Genomic DNA, 19,151 nt, shown 5'->3' with positions numbered 1-19,151 from the left:
GAGGTACACAGGGCAGAGGGCTGGGCTTATAATCTGTTTAGTTGTAAAATGAAGGCACAGTTTTTATAGCCATACTTGCGTGTTCACTTCAGGCTCCTTGGCTATCAATTTGGTAACAATAACGGGCTATTTGATGTCTTTCAAATAGCTAAACACACTAAACAAGAGGTGTCAAATGTTGAGTTACTCCAGTCTAGATGTTTTGATGTTAATCACTCTTATGATGTATTGCTATTGTCTATCCAAAGTAAAATGCCTGTTTTGAAGTTAACTGATGGTTAAATAACCAAAAATCCGATTGTTGGGCGGTGACATACGTCTGTGAAGCGAGTTTGTGTGAAAGAATCACCACTTTTATCACCCAATGTAGGGCACTTAAGCGGTGCGTGTGTGTGTTATATAACACCCAGAGCGGAAAAAAATAATTTTAATATTTATTGTAAAATTGAAAAAAGAAGAAAGAGAAAAAACCCAATCTGCACTGCTGCACTGTACATACATCTTCATGTCAGAATCAGTAACCCAGAACAAACAAAGACTTTTTACAGTTATAAATAAATCAAAATCCTGTATAATAAATGCATAAATAAATAAATAGAGAATCATGAATGAATTCACATCTTTAAAAACATGACATTGTCAAAGCAGCATGTGTTTTGGAGGGTATTGATTGAGACGTGTTGCCTTGAAGTATCCTTCAGGATGATACTGTAAGTAACCTTGGCTGGAAACGGTAAATGTTTGGCTCAATTCCCTTTTAACTCAAGCTCCACCTTTGACACCACTGTCCCTCCATGTCTTACTTACATACAGTGACAGAATTAATAGCCACCAATTCACTGGCTATTGCCTTTTCATCTGCATTCATCTTTCTGTATTTCTGTTGTGAGTATTTGTGCTATGAAATCAAAGGAGAAACACAATCATTGTAGCACAAAGCCCCACCCACATAATCCCAGGATGTCGCCACGTCCAGGCCTCCCTAAGAGTTCTCTGACAAGTTCTCTGACATTTCTCCAGCCATACCACACTAAAACACCTCACACATGATGGAAACCATCTTTTCAAATATGAAATCAGAATCAGAAAACTAGTGTTCCTGGGGACACTGTATCTGGGATTCTAAAACTGGATGATTCTGGAATATTCCTCCATGGAACTCTAGAAATAATTTTATTCCTGAACATTCGCTTGTGGATTATGCTCATATCAAAAACTGGATATGACTGGATAATGTGCCTGATCAGAGAATCAGCCCCTGAGGGGATAGATGGTGATTGAATCCCAATACTTGCTGACCCTGGAACAGATGTAACATACAGTAGGCGTGGGTCATGCTCATGGCTGACCTGGTTGACCCCCCTTTGTCCTCACTAGTCTGAACCATAAATACATCATACACACACTAAGCTGATGTCTGATGTCCAGCCATGGAGAGGTGAAGAGAACAGTAAACCCCTGGACCAGCTAGAGTATTTCCTTTGTGACAACTGGGGAATGTTACAATATACTGTATGAAATTGGGTGTAAAAACAAAACAAACAAACAAGCAAAAACAAAAAACAGAAAAGGTTAGAAAAAGGTCCAGTTGTCAAATGTACTAAAAACATCCCCCCATCCCCCATCCTGAAGCACTCAGAACTTTATACAAGATGATTATTCAGAAGGACTAAACAACTCGTCCATGGCAACTGCACTACCTTCCCCCTTTCTCTCAGGAACATTCTATGCATTGCGTAGAACATTGTGGATGAATACAGCTTTGATATCTGGCAGGTTCTGTATGTGTAGTATGTTCTGTTCTTTACAGCAAGAATACATAAATGGCTTTATTGAGCAACATATTTACAAAAGACAAAGTCAGAGATTCAATTAAGAATAAGAGAGAAAAGCTTGAGGTGGTTATGTTTTTTTGATTAAGAAAAAAGACAGAAGAGTTTGAGGTGATTATGTTTTCTTGTAGCTGATGTGGTATTGTGGCTGAAGCTCAAGAAGGCGGTGACAACTTGCAGGACAGAATAAGAGCAAGCAGGGGAAGGGTACGGCCTGCGGATTTAGACACTAAATTAAGATACACTCTCAGAAAGAAAATGGTATGTTTCCAGGTACGTTTGCTAATGTAACCGTGTGTCTAGTACCATTTATGTATCTTTCATAAACAAAATGAGTACTGTTTTTGTACCCCTAAATGTACAATACACTGTAAACCCCAAGAAGTTAAATGTTATGTTAAGTTATTTTGAGTTTGTTTGACTGTTCGGTTTCACAGTATACTGTAGCTTGTTTGCTAAGAGTTTATTTAACTGCTAAGTCAAAGCCCTGCATTCCCCCTCTGCTGTCGGGTAGACACAGGATAATTAAGCTCAGTAAAGCTGCCTGTCCTGGATACGTCAATGATGCTCGTGACCCCGCCACTCAGCCCACACCCTCAACAGCCCTGAGGAGATGGTACAGCAGTCCTCTGTACAGTGTGGGCTCCTTCAGACTCCTTCACTAAGTCATTTAAGAGTTTAGCTCAGCTTTGCTTAGTTTGTCCACTGCTTACGCATGTCTCTTGTACTGTATACTACACGTATATAACTGGGACTACAGCTGAAGACGTGCTTTACTTGCTAGTTACCCACTGCCCCCTCAAGATTCTGTTTTTGTATAAACCCCCTACCCTGGTTCTCTGATGCAAGCACCTTTATCATCATCATCATTATCGTTATTGTTATTTATTAGATTCAATGCATCTCTACAGATCTACGGGCGAATATGCATGCACAAATAGTGAGGCTACTAGGCAGGGCAAACTAGGAGAGAAGCACCTTTTGGCAATAAATAGAAGTTCAAAATAGTTTATCTATCTCTATGTGTGTATGTTTTTTATGTATTTAGCAATGTATGTCTGTGTGTGTGTCTTTCTATGCATGTATGTGTGTGGGCATGGATGACTTAAAAAAGGACATTTTAAAAAAGGTACTTTTACATTGTTGTGAACACTTGTTATCTGGCTTAACAGGAAGTGATATGACTGCTTCCTGTGTGTGTTCATCCTCATACCACTGTTATGTTGGGTCACAGTGAGAGCAGCTGCCTTGCAAATGGGAATGTGTATTTCTTTCCATCACCCCTGGCAACCACACCGGAAAAATCTAACTTGGAATGCTGGCGGAGGCTCCATTTACTCTCTTGTTCCTAATTGGCTTTTGGCTCTCTTTTCCCACAGAGTAGCCAGCTCGGCGGAATCAGTCTCAGCCCTGGACTCAGCACCTCAATGGGTAGCATGTCCAGACCAGAGCCAAATTCTGTCCTCTCCATATCTCTACATGGCAGGTCATATTGATTCTGTAGACGTTCTGGTGGCTAAAGTCACTTCATAGTTCTGGTCTTTGTTTGCCTCAAGAGTCCATGCAGGGTTCTTGGAATAGGACAAAGGAGACATCAGACTGATGTGTTTGTATGTCCTTCAACTGTGTTTTATGCCAATAGGAGCTCGCTTGTAAGCCCCCCCCCCCGTATACATCTCATTATAAAAGGGAGACAGGGAGAGGGCTTACTCCTTGGTCCTCAAATCACTGCCCCACCCTAACAGCTAACTGGTCATAGTGCACATGACTAGTTGGGTAAATCACAGGAGTTACACTCCTAAATGTACTGAAGTCATGGGTGAAATGACATGGTACTCAGTGTCGTTGTTTACAAATCAAGAAATACATAAATTCAGTGCAATAAATTCCGAAGCTGCGAGTAAAGTTCAAAATGACTGCTTGGAGACCCATGGCTTGGTACTGTAGGTCTGAGGCAGAGGTGTCACTGAACTTAGAAGCAGTGCAGAAGTAGTCTCACCAGAGACCAGAGGAAGAGACAGCCACTCAGACCTGCTTGTGTGAGTGTGTGTGTGTGTGTGTGTGATGTGGCCCTAGTGTACTGGAATCTGCCTCGTAGAATAATAAACTAATGCACACACTTTAGAGATACAAACCCAGTGGCTCTGAATCACGATGTGGATCTCAGTGGTCACGGTGGATCTCAATCATGGTGTCAATATGAATGTCTTGTCACATAAATGCTCTTCTGCTTATATATATCCTCGAAAGCAGTTAGAAAAACATTAAAGAAATGAACAAAACAAGCTTAACACTTTGAATAGACCAACTCTTTACCACCCCACCCTTAGCAAATAACACCACCCTATTTTAATACAGAGACACACACACACACACCCTCTCTCTTTGAGGGCTAGTTGAAGCCATAGAGGCATCATATGCCTTACCGATCAATCAATCAATCAAAATAAAAATAAAATGGTAATAAAATAAAATAAAATAAGCAGTTGGCACTGGAAAGGTTGTGATCCAAATCAGACGCAGTCGTGTGTGGCCAGATTCTTGACTAAACGCGGGCCAATTCGGGCGTGGTTCTAGTTCAAGTTCTACGTAGTGACTGCTTCTGGTGGGGACCTGACCCAGGGCCAACTGCCATGGAGTGCTCCTCATGAAAAACATTTGGTCCTCTATGTCCTGCACTGGATACTGGCACACTGACTATGGCAGAAAAGAGACAAAGAGAGGGAGAGAGAGAGAGAAATAGAGAGAGACAAAGACAAATAAAGAGGGAGATAAAGAGAGAAATAGACAGAGATAGAGAGAGAGAATGAGAGAAAGAGAGAGAAATAAAGAGAGATAGAGAAAGAAAGAGAAAGAGGGAGAGATAAATAGAGAGAGAGAGGTAAAGAGAGAGAGAATGAGAGAAAGAGAGAGTACTAAAGACCCTGTGCTTACTCATGAAGCATGCAGGAGAGATGGTACAGACCATGGGCTGGGCAAGAAAGCGAGGGATATCGAAATAGAAGAGAAGTGTTTTCATCCATCTTCATGTTAGTTTGTGTGTGTGCTAGTGTGTATGTGTGTGTGTGTGTGTGTGTGTGTGTGTGTGTGTGTGTGTGTGTGTGTGTGTGTGTGTCTGTGTGTATGTGTGTGTGTGTGTGTGTGTGTGTGTGTGTGTGTGTGTGTGTGTGTGTGTCTGTGTGTGTGTGTGTGTGTGTGTGTGTGTGTGTGTCTGTGTGTGTATGTGTGTGTGTGTGTGTGTGTGTGTGTGTGTGTGTGTGTGTGTGTGTGTGTGTGTGTGTCTGTGTGTATGTGCGTGTGTGTGTGTGTATATTTGCCTCATGGATTTCATTCTGTCTTTAAATAAACTTGTTTGTGTGTATTCCACCTTCAGCGATGGTGTCGTCCTTCACTGTTGGCGTGTTTGTACAAGAAGTCCCTGAAGTCTGTAATCTTCTTCTGTGCTTTCCTGTAGCCTTGGATGTGCAGCTCGTCTCTGCAGAGACACTCCGCACTCTCCTCCACTCATACTTTACAGGTTAAGAGTTTATAAGAGTAGTTTTTTATCAATAGTATTTTTTTTTTATTTCAAGAAAAAAGTTTTTGTCCTTCAAGAAGTCAACAATCCTCCAAAGAGAACCTGGAACAGAAAGAGAGAGAAAGAGAGCGAAGAGCTTCACCACATGACACATGCTACTGCATGGAGTCTGACATACACTCCAGACATGTGTGTGTTACATGTGTGTGTGTGTGTGTGTGTGTGTGTGTGTGTGTAAATGTGTATGTCCTTGTGTAAGTGTGTGTGTGTGTGTGTGTGTGTGTGTGTGTGTGTGTGTGTAAATGTGTATGTGTATGTGTAAGTGTGTGTGTGTGTGTGTGTGTTAATATAATCAGCTTTATTTGTATAGCACCTTTCATACACAGAATGCAGCTCAAAGTGTTTTGCATTTGGAGCATTTAACACAATAGAGAAACAAATTGTAATAATAGAAACAGAACAATAAATAAAACATCAGAGATTTAGAATTAAGTAAAAATGAGAATTCAAAAGACGGTAAGGAAATAGAGTTCTGTATGAGTTCCAATTTCTTTATGTGCTGTTTTGGGAGACCAGTAAAAAGTGCATTGCAGTAGTCTAACCTACTTGTGATAAAGGCATGGATTCATTTCTCTACATCTTGTTGAGTTAAGGCCACACTTTGCCAATGTTTCTCAGGTTGAAATAAGCTGTCTGGAGAAGCTTGAAGCTTAACTCTGTATCTAAGATGACACCTAGGCTTGTTACTTTTGATTTGACCTGGTGTCAAATCCAGATTCCCAAGATTACTAAGAACGGTGTGGAGCCGTTTCTGTGCTGTGATTTAATCTAAAGCCTGATTGTAATTTTTTGAGAATACTGTTTTCGTTGAGGAAGGTATTAAGTTGATTACAAACAACTTTTTCATGTACTTTGCTCAGGAAAGGTAGGTTTGATACAGGCCTTAGCATAGTATGGTCAAGATTTGACATTTTAAGTAAAGGTTTCACAACAGCGGTTTTAAAAGCAGTCGGAAATATACCTGTTTCTAATGAGGTATTTATTATCTTGAGAATAAAGGAAGCCAAACTAGCATACACATTCTTGAGGAATCTAGTAGGGACTGGATCCAGGATGCTGAGGAGCTGTTGTTGAGGAGCTGGTCTGAGTAACAATTTTGCTGACCTCGGATTGTGTAATAGTGTTAAAAAAATCAGAATTTTGGGGGGCCTGTTTTTGGGTGCACTATCAAACTTATTACCTGTGTTACCAATGGCCACCTTTATTGAAGTTACTTTGTTTTTGAAGAAATCTGCAAATCTATACACACATCCATCCATAATAGTGTTAAAAAAATCTGAATTTTGGGGGGCCTGTTTTTGGGTGCACTATCAAACTTATTACCTGTGTTACCAATGGCCACCTTTATTGAAGTTACTTTGTTTTTGAAGAAATCTGCAAATTCTTAGCATCTTAGAGAAGATGCCTGATTGAGTGTGTCAAAGGGTGTTTGATGTAGTAGCCTATCAATGGTGGAGAACAACATCCTAGAGTTTCCACTTAGCAGCAATTACCTTAGAGAAGAGGATCCTTCTCTCACTCCGAACAGCTTTATTATAGTTTGCTATTTTTTCTTTTAGAATGGCACGGTTGTGGGTGGACCCCGTAACATGCTGCTTTAGCTCCAGCTGTCCAGAGTATTAAGGAACTGGATATTGAAATTGAAATGCTGTGTCTGTATGGATGTGTGTATAGATGAAGTGCCCTGTCTAACCTGTGCTGTGGGGGCGTGCGGGAGCATCAGGGGTATCTGGGGTGGTCAGTAGGGGCGGTTGGCATCCTTGGGTCGCTTCAGCTGCACCTTGAGCCTCTTCATGCCAATCTGGAAGCCATTCATGGCCTGGATGGCAGCGTGGGCACTACCTGGGTTATCAAAACTCACAAAGCCTGCATATGGAGAAAACACACACACACACACACACACACACACACACACACACACACACACACAAACAAGCACACACACACACACACACACACACACACACACACACACACACACACACACACACACACACACACACACACACACACACACACACACAAAACAAACACAATAACAGGGCTATTAGAGCTCTTAAAGTCTTCAATATAAAGCCGTACATCACACTCTCTCTTTCTCTCTCTCTCTCTCTCTCTCTCACTCACACTCACACACACACACACACACACACACGCACACACACACACACACACACACCCACCTTTTCCGAAATAAGTTCATCTGCAGTTGAAATGGGGAGACACTCTGAATGCAAACGAAGAGGCCTAATTTCAGCACACCATGAAATATGCAAGACTACAAAAAACCCCTAATGGACTCTGGTCTTGTCTTTGCAAATGGGCCGGCTGGGCTCATGGGTCAGCCTCTGGACCCCTGGCACAACTGGCACAGTCTCGTCTCTATCAACGTATGCACAGTACATTAGACAGGAATATGACACAGCGTCACCTGTCATGACTGTATAATATCAGATCTTTCTTGCTCTGAACCACTTGCTCTAGTTGGCAGCTCTGTCCATAAACACCTTGGAGGAGATGACTGTGTGTGTGTGTGTGTGTGTGTGTGTGTGTGTGTGTGTGTGTGTGTGTGTGTGTGTGTGTGTGTGTGTGTGTGTGTGTGTGTCCGTGTGTGTGTGTTAGAGACTAACCGAAGCACTTGCTCTGATTGGTAGCTCTGTCCATAAACACCTTGGAGGAGATGACCGCGCCAAAGGGAAGGAACATCTGCATGAGCTCGTTATCCCCAAACTCCTGAGGCAGGTGGTAGATGAACAGATTACAGCCCTCTGGTCCTACACACACACACACACACACACACACACACACACACACACACACACACACACACACACATATATATATACAATCAAATACATTAGTAAACATTAATGTATATACTCCATATAGAGTATGGAGATAGAAAGCCATGAATGTAAGTTTGGTTATTTTATAAATGAAGTTTATGAGTATGATATGCATAATTAAATAATGATATGACAGTGTTATTAAATTAATTTAGTGTCTGGATGATTTAAATCTGATGATTTCAATTCTTAAAATTGAATACAGCAATCAAAATATTTGGTGTCATCAAAGTGGATTAGTAGGTGGGTAGAACTGTTGTATGAGGGCAATATGACAGTGGTGATATCCTTTCCCAACACCAGTCTCACACCGGGCATGTTGCTCAGGTGAAAATGTGCCTGAACATGCCTCAGGAATAATGTGAAGCATCAATAATAATGCAATGATTCACTGATAATGTAATAAGTAAGGGATAATGTATAGAACGCCGGTCATTCATTTCGATCTGTCAGGACCTAATGACCGGCGTTCTATACATTATCCCGCTTATTACACAGCTACTTGCCAAAACGACACAATAAACTCCCCACGATATGATTCTTTATCCTACATTGCCTAGGCTATAGCCTATTTGTTCCCGTTTCATCGTGGCTTTTGCTGAGAAACAAATAGTTCTCAACAGCACGCGCTGAACTTGAATCAAACATTCAAAGGTGTCCCTGTGCACAAACCTTCAGTTGAACAGGTGCAGGTGAAGCAGGTAAGTATAAACCCAAGAGTGAAAGATCAAGAATCACCGCACACTGATCACTATTAACTTAATATTTATTTTTGAACGAACAACGCGTTTCGCCTAGCGCTTCATCAGGTTCGCTCTGCACCATCCCCCCTTTTTTTCCACAGGTGAGTGAGTTTCGTCTTCCCCTTTGTTGCACGCCACGATGAGTAACCCTACCGACATACAAAATGATCATCAAGCGGTATGCCTCTCCTTTGATGAGATAGAAGCACAGAATATACTTTCTCAAGATTCTCTCTTTGAAAATCGCCAAAACAGGGCAATGACTAACATCGATGACCAGAAATTAAAGTTGACATAGCTGGAGAAAAAAAAGTGTCCGCCTGAAATGGCATGGAGTAGCACTGTCGGAATATTGGAGGAATAAACAGATTCCCCGAGGATTAAGAATGAATAAGAGACCCACTCTCGGTAACCAGGATCCCGAGTTTGTGAAGAAGTGGGAACAAATCCTTAATAAGTGTTCAATGGATCTGACATTGTTAATCATTGAGCAAACGAAGCGAGACGCGGAAAAAGTAAAAACCGAGATAAGTTAATTGAAGACCGCACTGAAAGACATTGATACATCACAGCTCTCCAGGTTGGAGACCGAATTAAAAGCAGAATTGACAGCATTTGAAGAAGAACTAAAGGGCTTCAAAATCAAGAAATTTGAAAGGGATGCTGAGGATTATAGAAGAGGCACAGTGTACAATTGGACTAGGAGTGATGACGGCACCAGGAATCCGAGACCCACGGGCCGGCAACATCGGAATTGGAGACAACCAGAGCGTAGGCCTATTCGGGATCTACTCCTCACGAGCGAAGCAGAAACGTCTGACCAAGGCCATACCAGCGCATCCTCCACTGATGATCATTTTTTAGGAATGGGGACAAGAGGCCGACAAAGAAAAAGACATGGAGGGGGCAACGAAAGCCAAGATCCTAATCGAGTGACCCGAAGCCTGCATCGGAACAAACGGTGATAAACATTCCAGATCATTCTTTAACGCCCACACAGTCAAGAGTGCTGAGTCGAGGACTCTCGTTTGTTCCAACTAACAAATTAAATGCCTTCAAAATACAGGTGGACCAATTCAAGTTCTTAAGGGAGAACACTGGTTTAATTGTGAAATCTGCTGATAAGGGTGGTGCCATTGTTGTACAAAATACTATGTAGCTGAAGCGCTGAGACAACTGGGCAATGTTGAATTTTATGAACTGTTGTCAAGAAATCCTATGGATAACTACATTAAAGAAAGAGATGAATTGTTAAACAATGCAATGGAAAATAAGTGGTTATCAAAGAACCAATATGAATTCTTGAAAATAGCTCATCCTGTCACCCCAGTATTTTACTTGCTCCCAAAGATCCATAAACGGCTACAAAATCTTCCAGGCAGACCAATTGTTGCCAGCAAAAATTCCTTGACAGAACCCTTGAGTCAGTTTGTGGACATAGTGATAAAAGATATTGTAAAAACACTCCCAAGTTATATTGCTGACACTAGAGATGTTCTTAAACTGTTGGCTGATATTTCCATCCCTGATAATGCTTATCTTGTAACATTTGATGTGGAGAGTCTTTATACAAATATCCCTCATGAAGGTGGCTTGGAGGCCATGAGCTTCTACCTTACAACTCAAAATGATTTATTTCAAAAGGAACTGTTAGTAATGATGACAAAGTTTATTCTCAAATCTAATTATTTCATTTTTAATAACAAGTACTACTTACAAATTCAAGGGACGATTATGGGATCCCCATTTGCACCCAACTACGCAAATCTATTTATGGGCCTATGGGAGGATAGACACATATTTAACAACAATCCTTTTAGACAAAACATCCTGTTCTTTAAGCGGTTCATTGTTGACATCCTTTTGATTTTCACTGGTTCTGAAGATGAATTGAGCCATTTTAATGAATACATAAATGGGACATATCCTACTTTGAGGTTCACTATGGAGTATAGCTCTAAAAGTATCCATTTCCTAGATCTAGAAATTACAGTCAATAACCATAAATTGGAGACCTCTATTTATAGGAAAGAAACAGATAGGAATACTATACTTCATTCATCAAGTTTTCACCCTGACCATGTAATCAAGAATATTAGTCAGTTTGTAAGGGTTAGAAGAATCTGTAGCAATGATGAAGATTTTAAGGTTAAAGCCAAGGAAATGTCTCAAAGATTCATAGAACGAGGATATAACAGGCAGTGATTAATCAGGCAATTGAAAAGGCAGGCCAGAAAAATAGGAATGAACTGCTGAATCCTACTCCTAAGAAATCAGAGAGTAACTTTTGTAACCGAATACTCCACAAACTCTAAACAGGTGAAAAGAATAATCAACAAACATTGGAAACTCCTTGAATGCGACCCGAGTCTGAGTCACTTACCAACTAAACCACGATATTGCTTTAAACGGGGTAGGAATATCAAAGATTTAGTAGTCAGTTCTATGTACCAAGAACCTCCAGTTACAAATTGGCTGACTAAACAAGTTTATGGTAATTATAGGTGTGGCCAGTGTGCACACTGCTCAAATACTTTTGACACCAAAACATTCACCCATCCACACTCGGGTGAAAAGCATAGCATCAAACAGTTTATCAATTGTCTCTCTACACATGTAGTGTACATGTTAAAATGCCCTTGTGGCTTGATGTATATAGGCCAAACAAAAATAAATTTGAAGTTAAGAATTGCTGAACACAAAGCTTCTATTAGAAATAACAATATGGATTACGCTATTGCTAGACATTACAAGGACAGAAACCATGGTTCAGCCACTACATTGAGATTCATTGGCATTGAGAGGGTTGAACCTAATGTAAGAGGTGGTGATTTGATAAAACAATTGCTTAAAAGGGAGGCTTACTGGATTCACAAATTGAATACAGTCGAACCATATGGACTTAATGAAAAACAAGACTTGAGTGTTTTTTTGTGAGCAGAATAAGTATAAGTATATATACTTTTTTGATCCCGTGAGGGAATTCAGTCTTTGCATTTAACCCAATCGGTGAATTAGTGAAACACAAACAGCACACAGTGAACACACAGTGAGGTGAAGCACACACTAATCCCCGGCGCAGTGAGCTGCCTGCTTCAACGGGCGCCGGGGAGCAGTGGGGGGTTAGGTGCCTTGCTCAAGGGCACTTCAGCCGCGGCCCACTGGTCGGGGCTCGAACCGGCAACCCTCCGGTTACAAGTCCAGAGTGCTAACCAGTGGGCCACGGCTGCTTGTAAAAATGATTTTGTATATTCAAACTAATAAGGTACTGTCTTATGCACATCTTGATATTGTGGAATTAATTAAATGTTAGAGGTGTTGATAAACTGATGAACTGTTGATGTTGTTTATGAACTTATGAACAAAATTATTAGGTGGATTTTATAAATTGATGAATTACTGATCACTGAATTACTGATGTTGTTTGATTGATGCTGTTAATTAACTTATGTACTAAATGATTAGGTGTTTATGAATTACTGGTGTCACCTAAACATATGAACTAATTCTTAGGTGTTTTATGAATTTATGAACTACTGATGTTGTATGTGAACTTATTAATTCTGTGTTGTTTAATAAGTATATTGATGTTGTTAATGAAATTATTAACTAATTGATATGTAGCTTAAATATCACCCAACAAGGTCATGTGACATTACCTGATTTATTCACCTGTGGAAAAAAAAGGGGGATGGTACAGAGCGAACCTGATGAAGCGCTAGGCGAAACACGTTGTTTGTTCAAAAATAAATATTATTTTAATAGTGATCAGTGTGCGGTGATTCTTGATCTTTCACTCTTGAATCAAACATTCTTTAGAATGCAGCTGATCAACCGTCGGCTTTCACTTTTGAATGAAGTTCCAGTCCTTGTGTAGTGATATGAAAGACGTGAATTAGAAGCACAAAAGCCATTTTCCTTGACAGCGGTCTGTTATACTTAGCAACGGTCTGTTATCGAGAAATAGCAGACCACCGAACGTTGGGAAGGCCCATTCAAGTGAATGGAGCATTCTTCAGCATTATGAAGGGCCGTGTAATAATAATGTGATGATTCACTGATAATGTAATAATATGATAATGTGTTGCTTCAGTCCTAATGAGACTGATGAGGCATTATTATCAGAGATGTTAAAGTCCGACTTCAGAAAGTAAAAGTCCTGCCATATATGGGTTCGACTTGTGTGCTTAACGCATGTGATTTCACTAAATAGCTGATGTACCTGGCTTAAGAGTTGTGCTAATTAGAATCATCTGATTAAGTGACTGGTTGGTACGAAAATGTGTCAGGACTTTTACTTTCTGAAGCCGTTGGTTTACACCTCTGATTATTACTGTAATGTGAGGCAGCAGAAGGGTTTCAAACTCACCTTCTCTCTGCTGCTGCTGAATTAGCTGAGCCTGCTGTGGCAGCGTCTGACCAACAGGGGTCAGTGTGGTAGAGGGGTAGATGGCTGCACAGAGAGAGAGAGAGAGAGAGAGAGAGAGAGAGAGAGAGAGAGAGAGAGAAATGTTGACCTTTTGGTTTTAATGCGATATGACAGGATCATGGCCCAGTGCAATTTGAAATATCAGAGTGCAAGAAATGTCCGAATGACAGCGCCGCTCATGCCAGGATTACAGCTGTCACTCACAACCCCCACAACATGCACACACACACACACACACACACGCACACCACACACACACACACGCACACGCGCGCACACACACACACACACACACACACACACACACACACACCGCTCTGGCGCCACTCCAGCCTGGTTCTGGCGAGTGCAGGCCAGGTGTGGGTGAGCTCTGTCCCCAAGTCGTGAGGGACAGAGAGGACACTGGCCTGGAGTGAGAGTGCAGGCTGAATATACAATCACAGGGAGAGGGAGAAGAGAGAGGGAGGAAGGGAGAGAGAGAGGGGGGGATCATAGAGGCGGAGAGCTGACCATAGAGGTCAGCTGTGTTTGATGGTACATACACACACACACACACACACACACACACACAGGAAGGACAGACGGAAGGCTGATAGAGGTCAGCCATGTTTGATGAGATTACTACAAGCAGCACAGACAGTATGTGAGTGTGTGTGGGTGTGTGTGTGATGCCACAGATCTCACATAAGAAAAGCAGTCAGGAATTTGTCAAGGGGAATAATACCCCCTCCTCTCTCTCTCTCTCTCTCTGTAAGTGTGTGTGTATGTGTGTGTGTGTGTACCTGTGCACTGCTGCACCCCAGTGAAGGCCTGCTGTAGTTTCTTGGCCACGGTGGGGCAGTGTGTTTGGGTGTGTGTGTGTGTGTGTGTGTGTGTGTGTGCACTAGAGTGCGGTTCGGGCCGCATCCGACAGAGTTGCGTCCAAACCCGACCTGAACCCAACAGGCATTTTCATTTTTATGAAAATTTTCCCGACCAGAGCCCGACGCAGATGATGCCTCAGTTATTCCCATGCTAGTGATTAAATGTTCATGTTTGTGTGTAGCCTATTAAACAACTTATTTGCCTTTAGCCTGTTAAAAAACTGTCAAAATGGAATTCTTAATCGTGTCCGATGTGTCCGAACCGAACCCGAGTATAATTTCTAAATATTTGTCCGAACCAGACCCAACCCGTCTGTTACTGTCCGGTCTCGTCGGGCTCGGGTCGGGTAGCCACACTCTAGTGTGCACAACTGTGTACTGCTGCACCTGCTGTGAGGCTGTGTGTGTGTGTGTGTGTGTGTGTGTGTGTGTGTGTGTGTGTGTGTGTGTGTGTGTGTGTGTGTGTATTTGTGTGTGTGGTGTGTGTGTGTGAGAGAACCTTAGTACTGCTGCACCCCAGTGAAGACCTGTTCCTGTTCCCGGCCGCTGTTGGACTGTGTGTATGTGTGTGTGTGGGTGTGTGTCTATGTGTGTGTGTGTGTGTGTGTGTTTATGCGTGTGTGTGTGCGTGTACTGCTGCACCCCGATGAATGCCTGCTGTAGTGTATCGGCTTCGGTGGGGCTATGTGTGTGTGTGCGCGTGTGTGTGTGTGTGTGTGTGTGTGAGAGTGTGTGTGTGTGTGTGTGTGTGTGTGAGTGTGTGTGTGTGTGTGTGTGTGTGTGTGTGTGAGTGTGTGTAAGTGTGTGTGTACCTGTGTACTGCTGCACCCCAGTGAAGGCCTGCTGGAGTGTATCGGCTGCAGTGGGGCTGTGTGTGGAGTAGGGGGGCAGGCCGTTGGCGTACATTGCCTCCATGGCTGGGTGCCCGCTGGGCTGGGGACGCCGTGTAGCCGTTCACCATGGGCGTCACCAGGCTGGCCACCGCCGCGGAAGGGTGGAGGCTTGCCGGTGGGGAACTCAGGCCTGGAAACAGCCACACACAGGCAACAGGAAGCAGGAAAAAGCAGGAAACAAGAAAGTCAGGTGACTACCACTTACAGGAAGTGTGATGTGGCATCGTCCAATGAAAGAGTTTATGACAGCATACACTGAAACAAATGTTGCTGTTTACGTCTGATATTCTCTATATTACAATACAAATACAAATTGAAAACACTTTGCACACACACACACACACACACACACACACACACACACACACTCCCCAGCTCAGCTGTCAATCACTATGAAGAGCAGCAGGTGCACCAGGGGATGTAGATCAAAGATAGACACACACACACACACACACACACACACATGTGTGCGTTCATGCACATTTTGTGGGCAGCCGTGGCCTACTGGTTAGTGCTTCGGACTTGTAACCGAAAAACCTATGAAAGCCTGATAAAAAATGCTCTTTTAAAAGAAAAGTGGTCAAATGGATTTAGAGGGTTTTGAATCTGCACTCTTAATTTGTGTGTGTGTGTGTGTGTGTGTGTGTGTGTGTGTGTGTGTGTGTGTGTGTGTGTGTGTGTGTGTGTGATAGATAGATAGATAGATAGATACTGTAGATAGATTGAGAGAAAGAGAGAGAGAGAGAGTAACAGGAAGGTGGGGATTAAAACAGTCTCTTCCTGTTTTTTAAAAAAGATGAGTGGAGCAATGATGGACGGAGGAGGATGAGTGGAGAGACGGATAGAGGACTGTGTGAGAGATGAGTATGACAGTGTATCCAGGGTGTTAACGACAAGCTGTCAGCTTACACACACACACACACACACACACACACACCAACACACAATGAAGGAGAGAAGAAAGGAAGAGAGAGGACAGGAATACTGAGAGAATGAGAGAGAGAAAGAGATAGAGAAAGAGCAAGATAATTCCGAAATTTAGCACTTTGAGTCCCTTTTCTGGTTTGTTTTGGATGAACTAGACTGGTGGACACTGGCATTTTGACGATTGGTCCTGTCTTGACTTTCTGACTCGTTTTGAATCGCCTTTGTTTCAGAGTGGCTGGCTATGGCCATGCATAAACATGTCCTTAAATGTGCCATGTGTAATGTCCGCCAAAAAAATCAATTCATACTCCACATTCCATAAAAGATGGGGCAGTATACCTCCAGAAAGTGAGTTGGTCTACCCTAGAGTAACAACCAAGACGCGTGTATTGCAGTTTGGCTGGTGGTTATGTTGCCTGCATACCACCTCCCATGGCTGAAACTGGTATTACGACACCTGTCGGGCTGTGGCTAGTAATTTAGCATGCTAATTCAGGTTGATATCTCTGCAGCACTATACCTTGTCATTTTTTAATGACATCATCACCCTTATTTCTTCTCATTCTTTTGATGCATGTAGCTAATTTTTTGGATATTTTTACCTCAATTCTTACACATGGCACCTTTAAAACAACCCTTAACGTTTGTTTTCAAAACTGTGCAACTCACCGAGTGGTTTGTGGTGTTTGTTGATTATTAAAAATAAATATATCGGCGCAATGTATGATTTCAATCCGTGTTATTTGCTATTGTGGAACAATTTTTTTCAGTTACCTCACAACCGCGTATGAACTTCCGCTCAATATTTGAGTCTGGAGCACTCCTCCAAACTCCTCCATTGCAAACGCTAACTGGGTAAGACATAAACACGGAAGTGACGTAGCCTAGTTCCCGCCTTGACGAGTGACTTGACAGATTACAGATCGAATTGCCATTTGAATTTTGCAACACAAAGAGCGTGGCAAAGTGCAATGCAATCATGGGGGGCGCTATTTCTTTTCCATTTGAATAAAATGCCTCAAAACGATGGCAAAACGTTTAGCCTAAAATAATCCAAATTGTTTTCAGGCTGGCATTGTCAGTTTTGCCAAATATGTTTTCAAAATGCAATCCTACATTGCACTTTGAATATTAAATTGGAAAACGAATTGACAGTTAAATTATGAAACTGATTATTGAAAATTGAAATGCAAAATGAATTGCCATTTGAATTTTGAGACTGAAGTACCATGGCAAAATGGAATGCAATTCAATCCATGCTTATTCTATTTTTTAATCAAAATTATTCAAATTGATTTTAGGATTGCATTGTCACTTTGCAGATTAAAATACAATTTGTTGGAAATTATTGCAAATTGCAATATTAAATTACATAATGAATTGTCATTTTGAATTGCATATTGCAGATTGCATTCTCATTTGAATAAAGCAACACATATGCTTCCATATTTGTGCACACAGGTTTACACAGAGTGATAAATACCCTACATCTTTACTTCTAAGAGACCCTGCCTCTCTTGGATGCTCTTTTTCATACTCAATCGTGTTGCCAGTTACCCTAATTAGTTGTGAAACATTCTTCCTTTTGTTTTCTTTATCATTACACAACTTTTCCAGCATTTTGTTACCCCCGTCCCAACTTTTTTTGAAACATGTTGCTGGTATCAAATTCAAAATTAACATATATTTTCCATGAAATAGTCAAATTTCTAATTTTCAACATTTGATATATTGTCTGTGTCCTTTTTGCAACTAAATATGAGTTTAAGAGATTTGCAGATTATTACATTCTGTTTTTATTCACATTTTACACAACGTCCCAACTTTTTCTGTTTTGGGGTTGTACAAAATGGCAAATAAAACATGACAGAAACTGTATTTCACTATGCTACTTGTTTTGGAACATCAACGAACGTTAAGGGTTGTTTTAAGGATATGTTTGTGCATGCCCATGGCTAGCCACTCTGAAATAGTCAAAGGCGATTCAAAACGAGTCAGAAAGTGTCCACCACTCTAGTTCATTCAAATCAAACCAGAAAAGGGACTCAAAGTGCTAAATACCGGAATTATCCTTTAAAGAAATAGTTAGTAGAAGTAAAATAAAGTACAGTAAAAAGTAAAGTGGATCAAATAGAATTATTAAAAGACACAACATATAATAAGTACATTAAAGGACAGACTATGTCTGCTTCTAACAGGAAGTATCTACTGATCAGGTAAGCAGAACGCATCTGAGAACAGCCTGGCCTTAAGTCTAGATATGAAACTGGTGGAAGTTGGGTGTGTTCATGTGTGTGTGCTTGCGTGTTTGTGAATGTGCTGTGTGAGCACTACTATGTGTGTGTGTCTGTGTGCTGCACCCCAGTCTATGTGTGTGTGTGTATGTGTGTGTGTGTGTGTGTGTGTGTGTGTGTGTGTGTGTGTGTGTGTGTGTGTGTGTGTGTATGAGTATATATGTGTGTGTGTGTGTGTGTGTGTGTGTGTGTGTGTGTGTGTGTGTGTGTGTCAATAGGGGGTGTTTTACACTGCTTTATGGTGTATCTGTCTGACTACAGGGTCATAAATCTGCCTGTCAGGATGCAGACCACAAAGATGCTGAAGCCACACACACACACACACACACACACACACACACACAGAGAGAGAGAGAGAGAGAGAGAGAGAGAGCGAGAGAGAAGATATACACACACACACACACACACAAGATGTATACACACATACACACAGACACACACTCACACTCACACTCACGCCACACACACACACACACACACACACACACACACACACGCTCACACACACACGCACACACACTCAAAACACACACACACACACACACACACACACACACACATAATGACATTGTGCTCAAGTGGGTACATTTTCCCTCCTCTGATAGAGGTCATTGATTTCTAATGTGCTACCCAGACCTTTCCCCTGGGCCTGAGCAGCTATTGTGTGTGTGTGAATGAGAGTGTGTGTGTGTATGTGACTATGTGAGTGTCTGTGGGTAAGGATGTTGAGTAAAATTGGTATGCTAC

The 19,151-nt window shown here is 41.7% G+C and overlaps 1 protein-coding gene across 1 annotated transcript in view; it reads right to left on the bottom strand.

Moving 5' to 3' along the window:
* Positions 1-5,397: 5,397 nt before the first annotated feature.
* Positions 5,398-19,151, bottom strand: part of LOC125302943 (CUGBP Elav-like family member 5) — a 116,202-nt gene continuing 102,448 nt past the window's right edge. Inside the window, 6 exon segments of the mRNA XM_048256335.1 lie at positions 5,398-5,451; positions 7,103-7,275; positions 8,040-8,183; positions 13,368-13,451; positions 15,103-15,230; positions 15,232-15,313. Coding sequence (XP_048112292.1) covers positions 7,148-7,275; positions 8,040-8,183; positions 13,368-13,451; positions 15,103-15,230; positions 15,232-15,313 — 566 coding nt within the window. The 3' untranslated portion in view covers positions 5,398-5,451; positions 7,103-7,147.

This window comes from Alosa alosa, chromosome 1 (assembly GCF_017589495.1).
Source record: "Alosa alosa isolate M-15738 ecotype Scorff River chromosome 1, AALO_Geno_1.1, whole genome shotgun sequence".
Lineage (NCBI taxonomy): Eukaryota > Metazoa > Chordata > Actinopteri > Clupeiformes > Clupeidae > Alosa > Alosa alosa.
The sequence above is the reverse complement of the archived record's forward strand: the minus strand, read 5'-3'. Positions and strand labels throughout refer to the sequence as shown.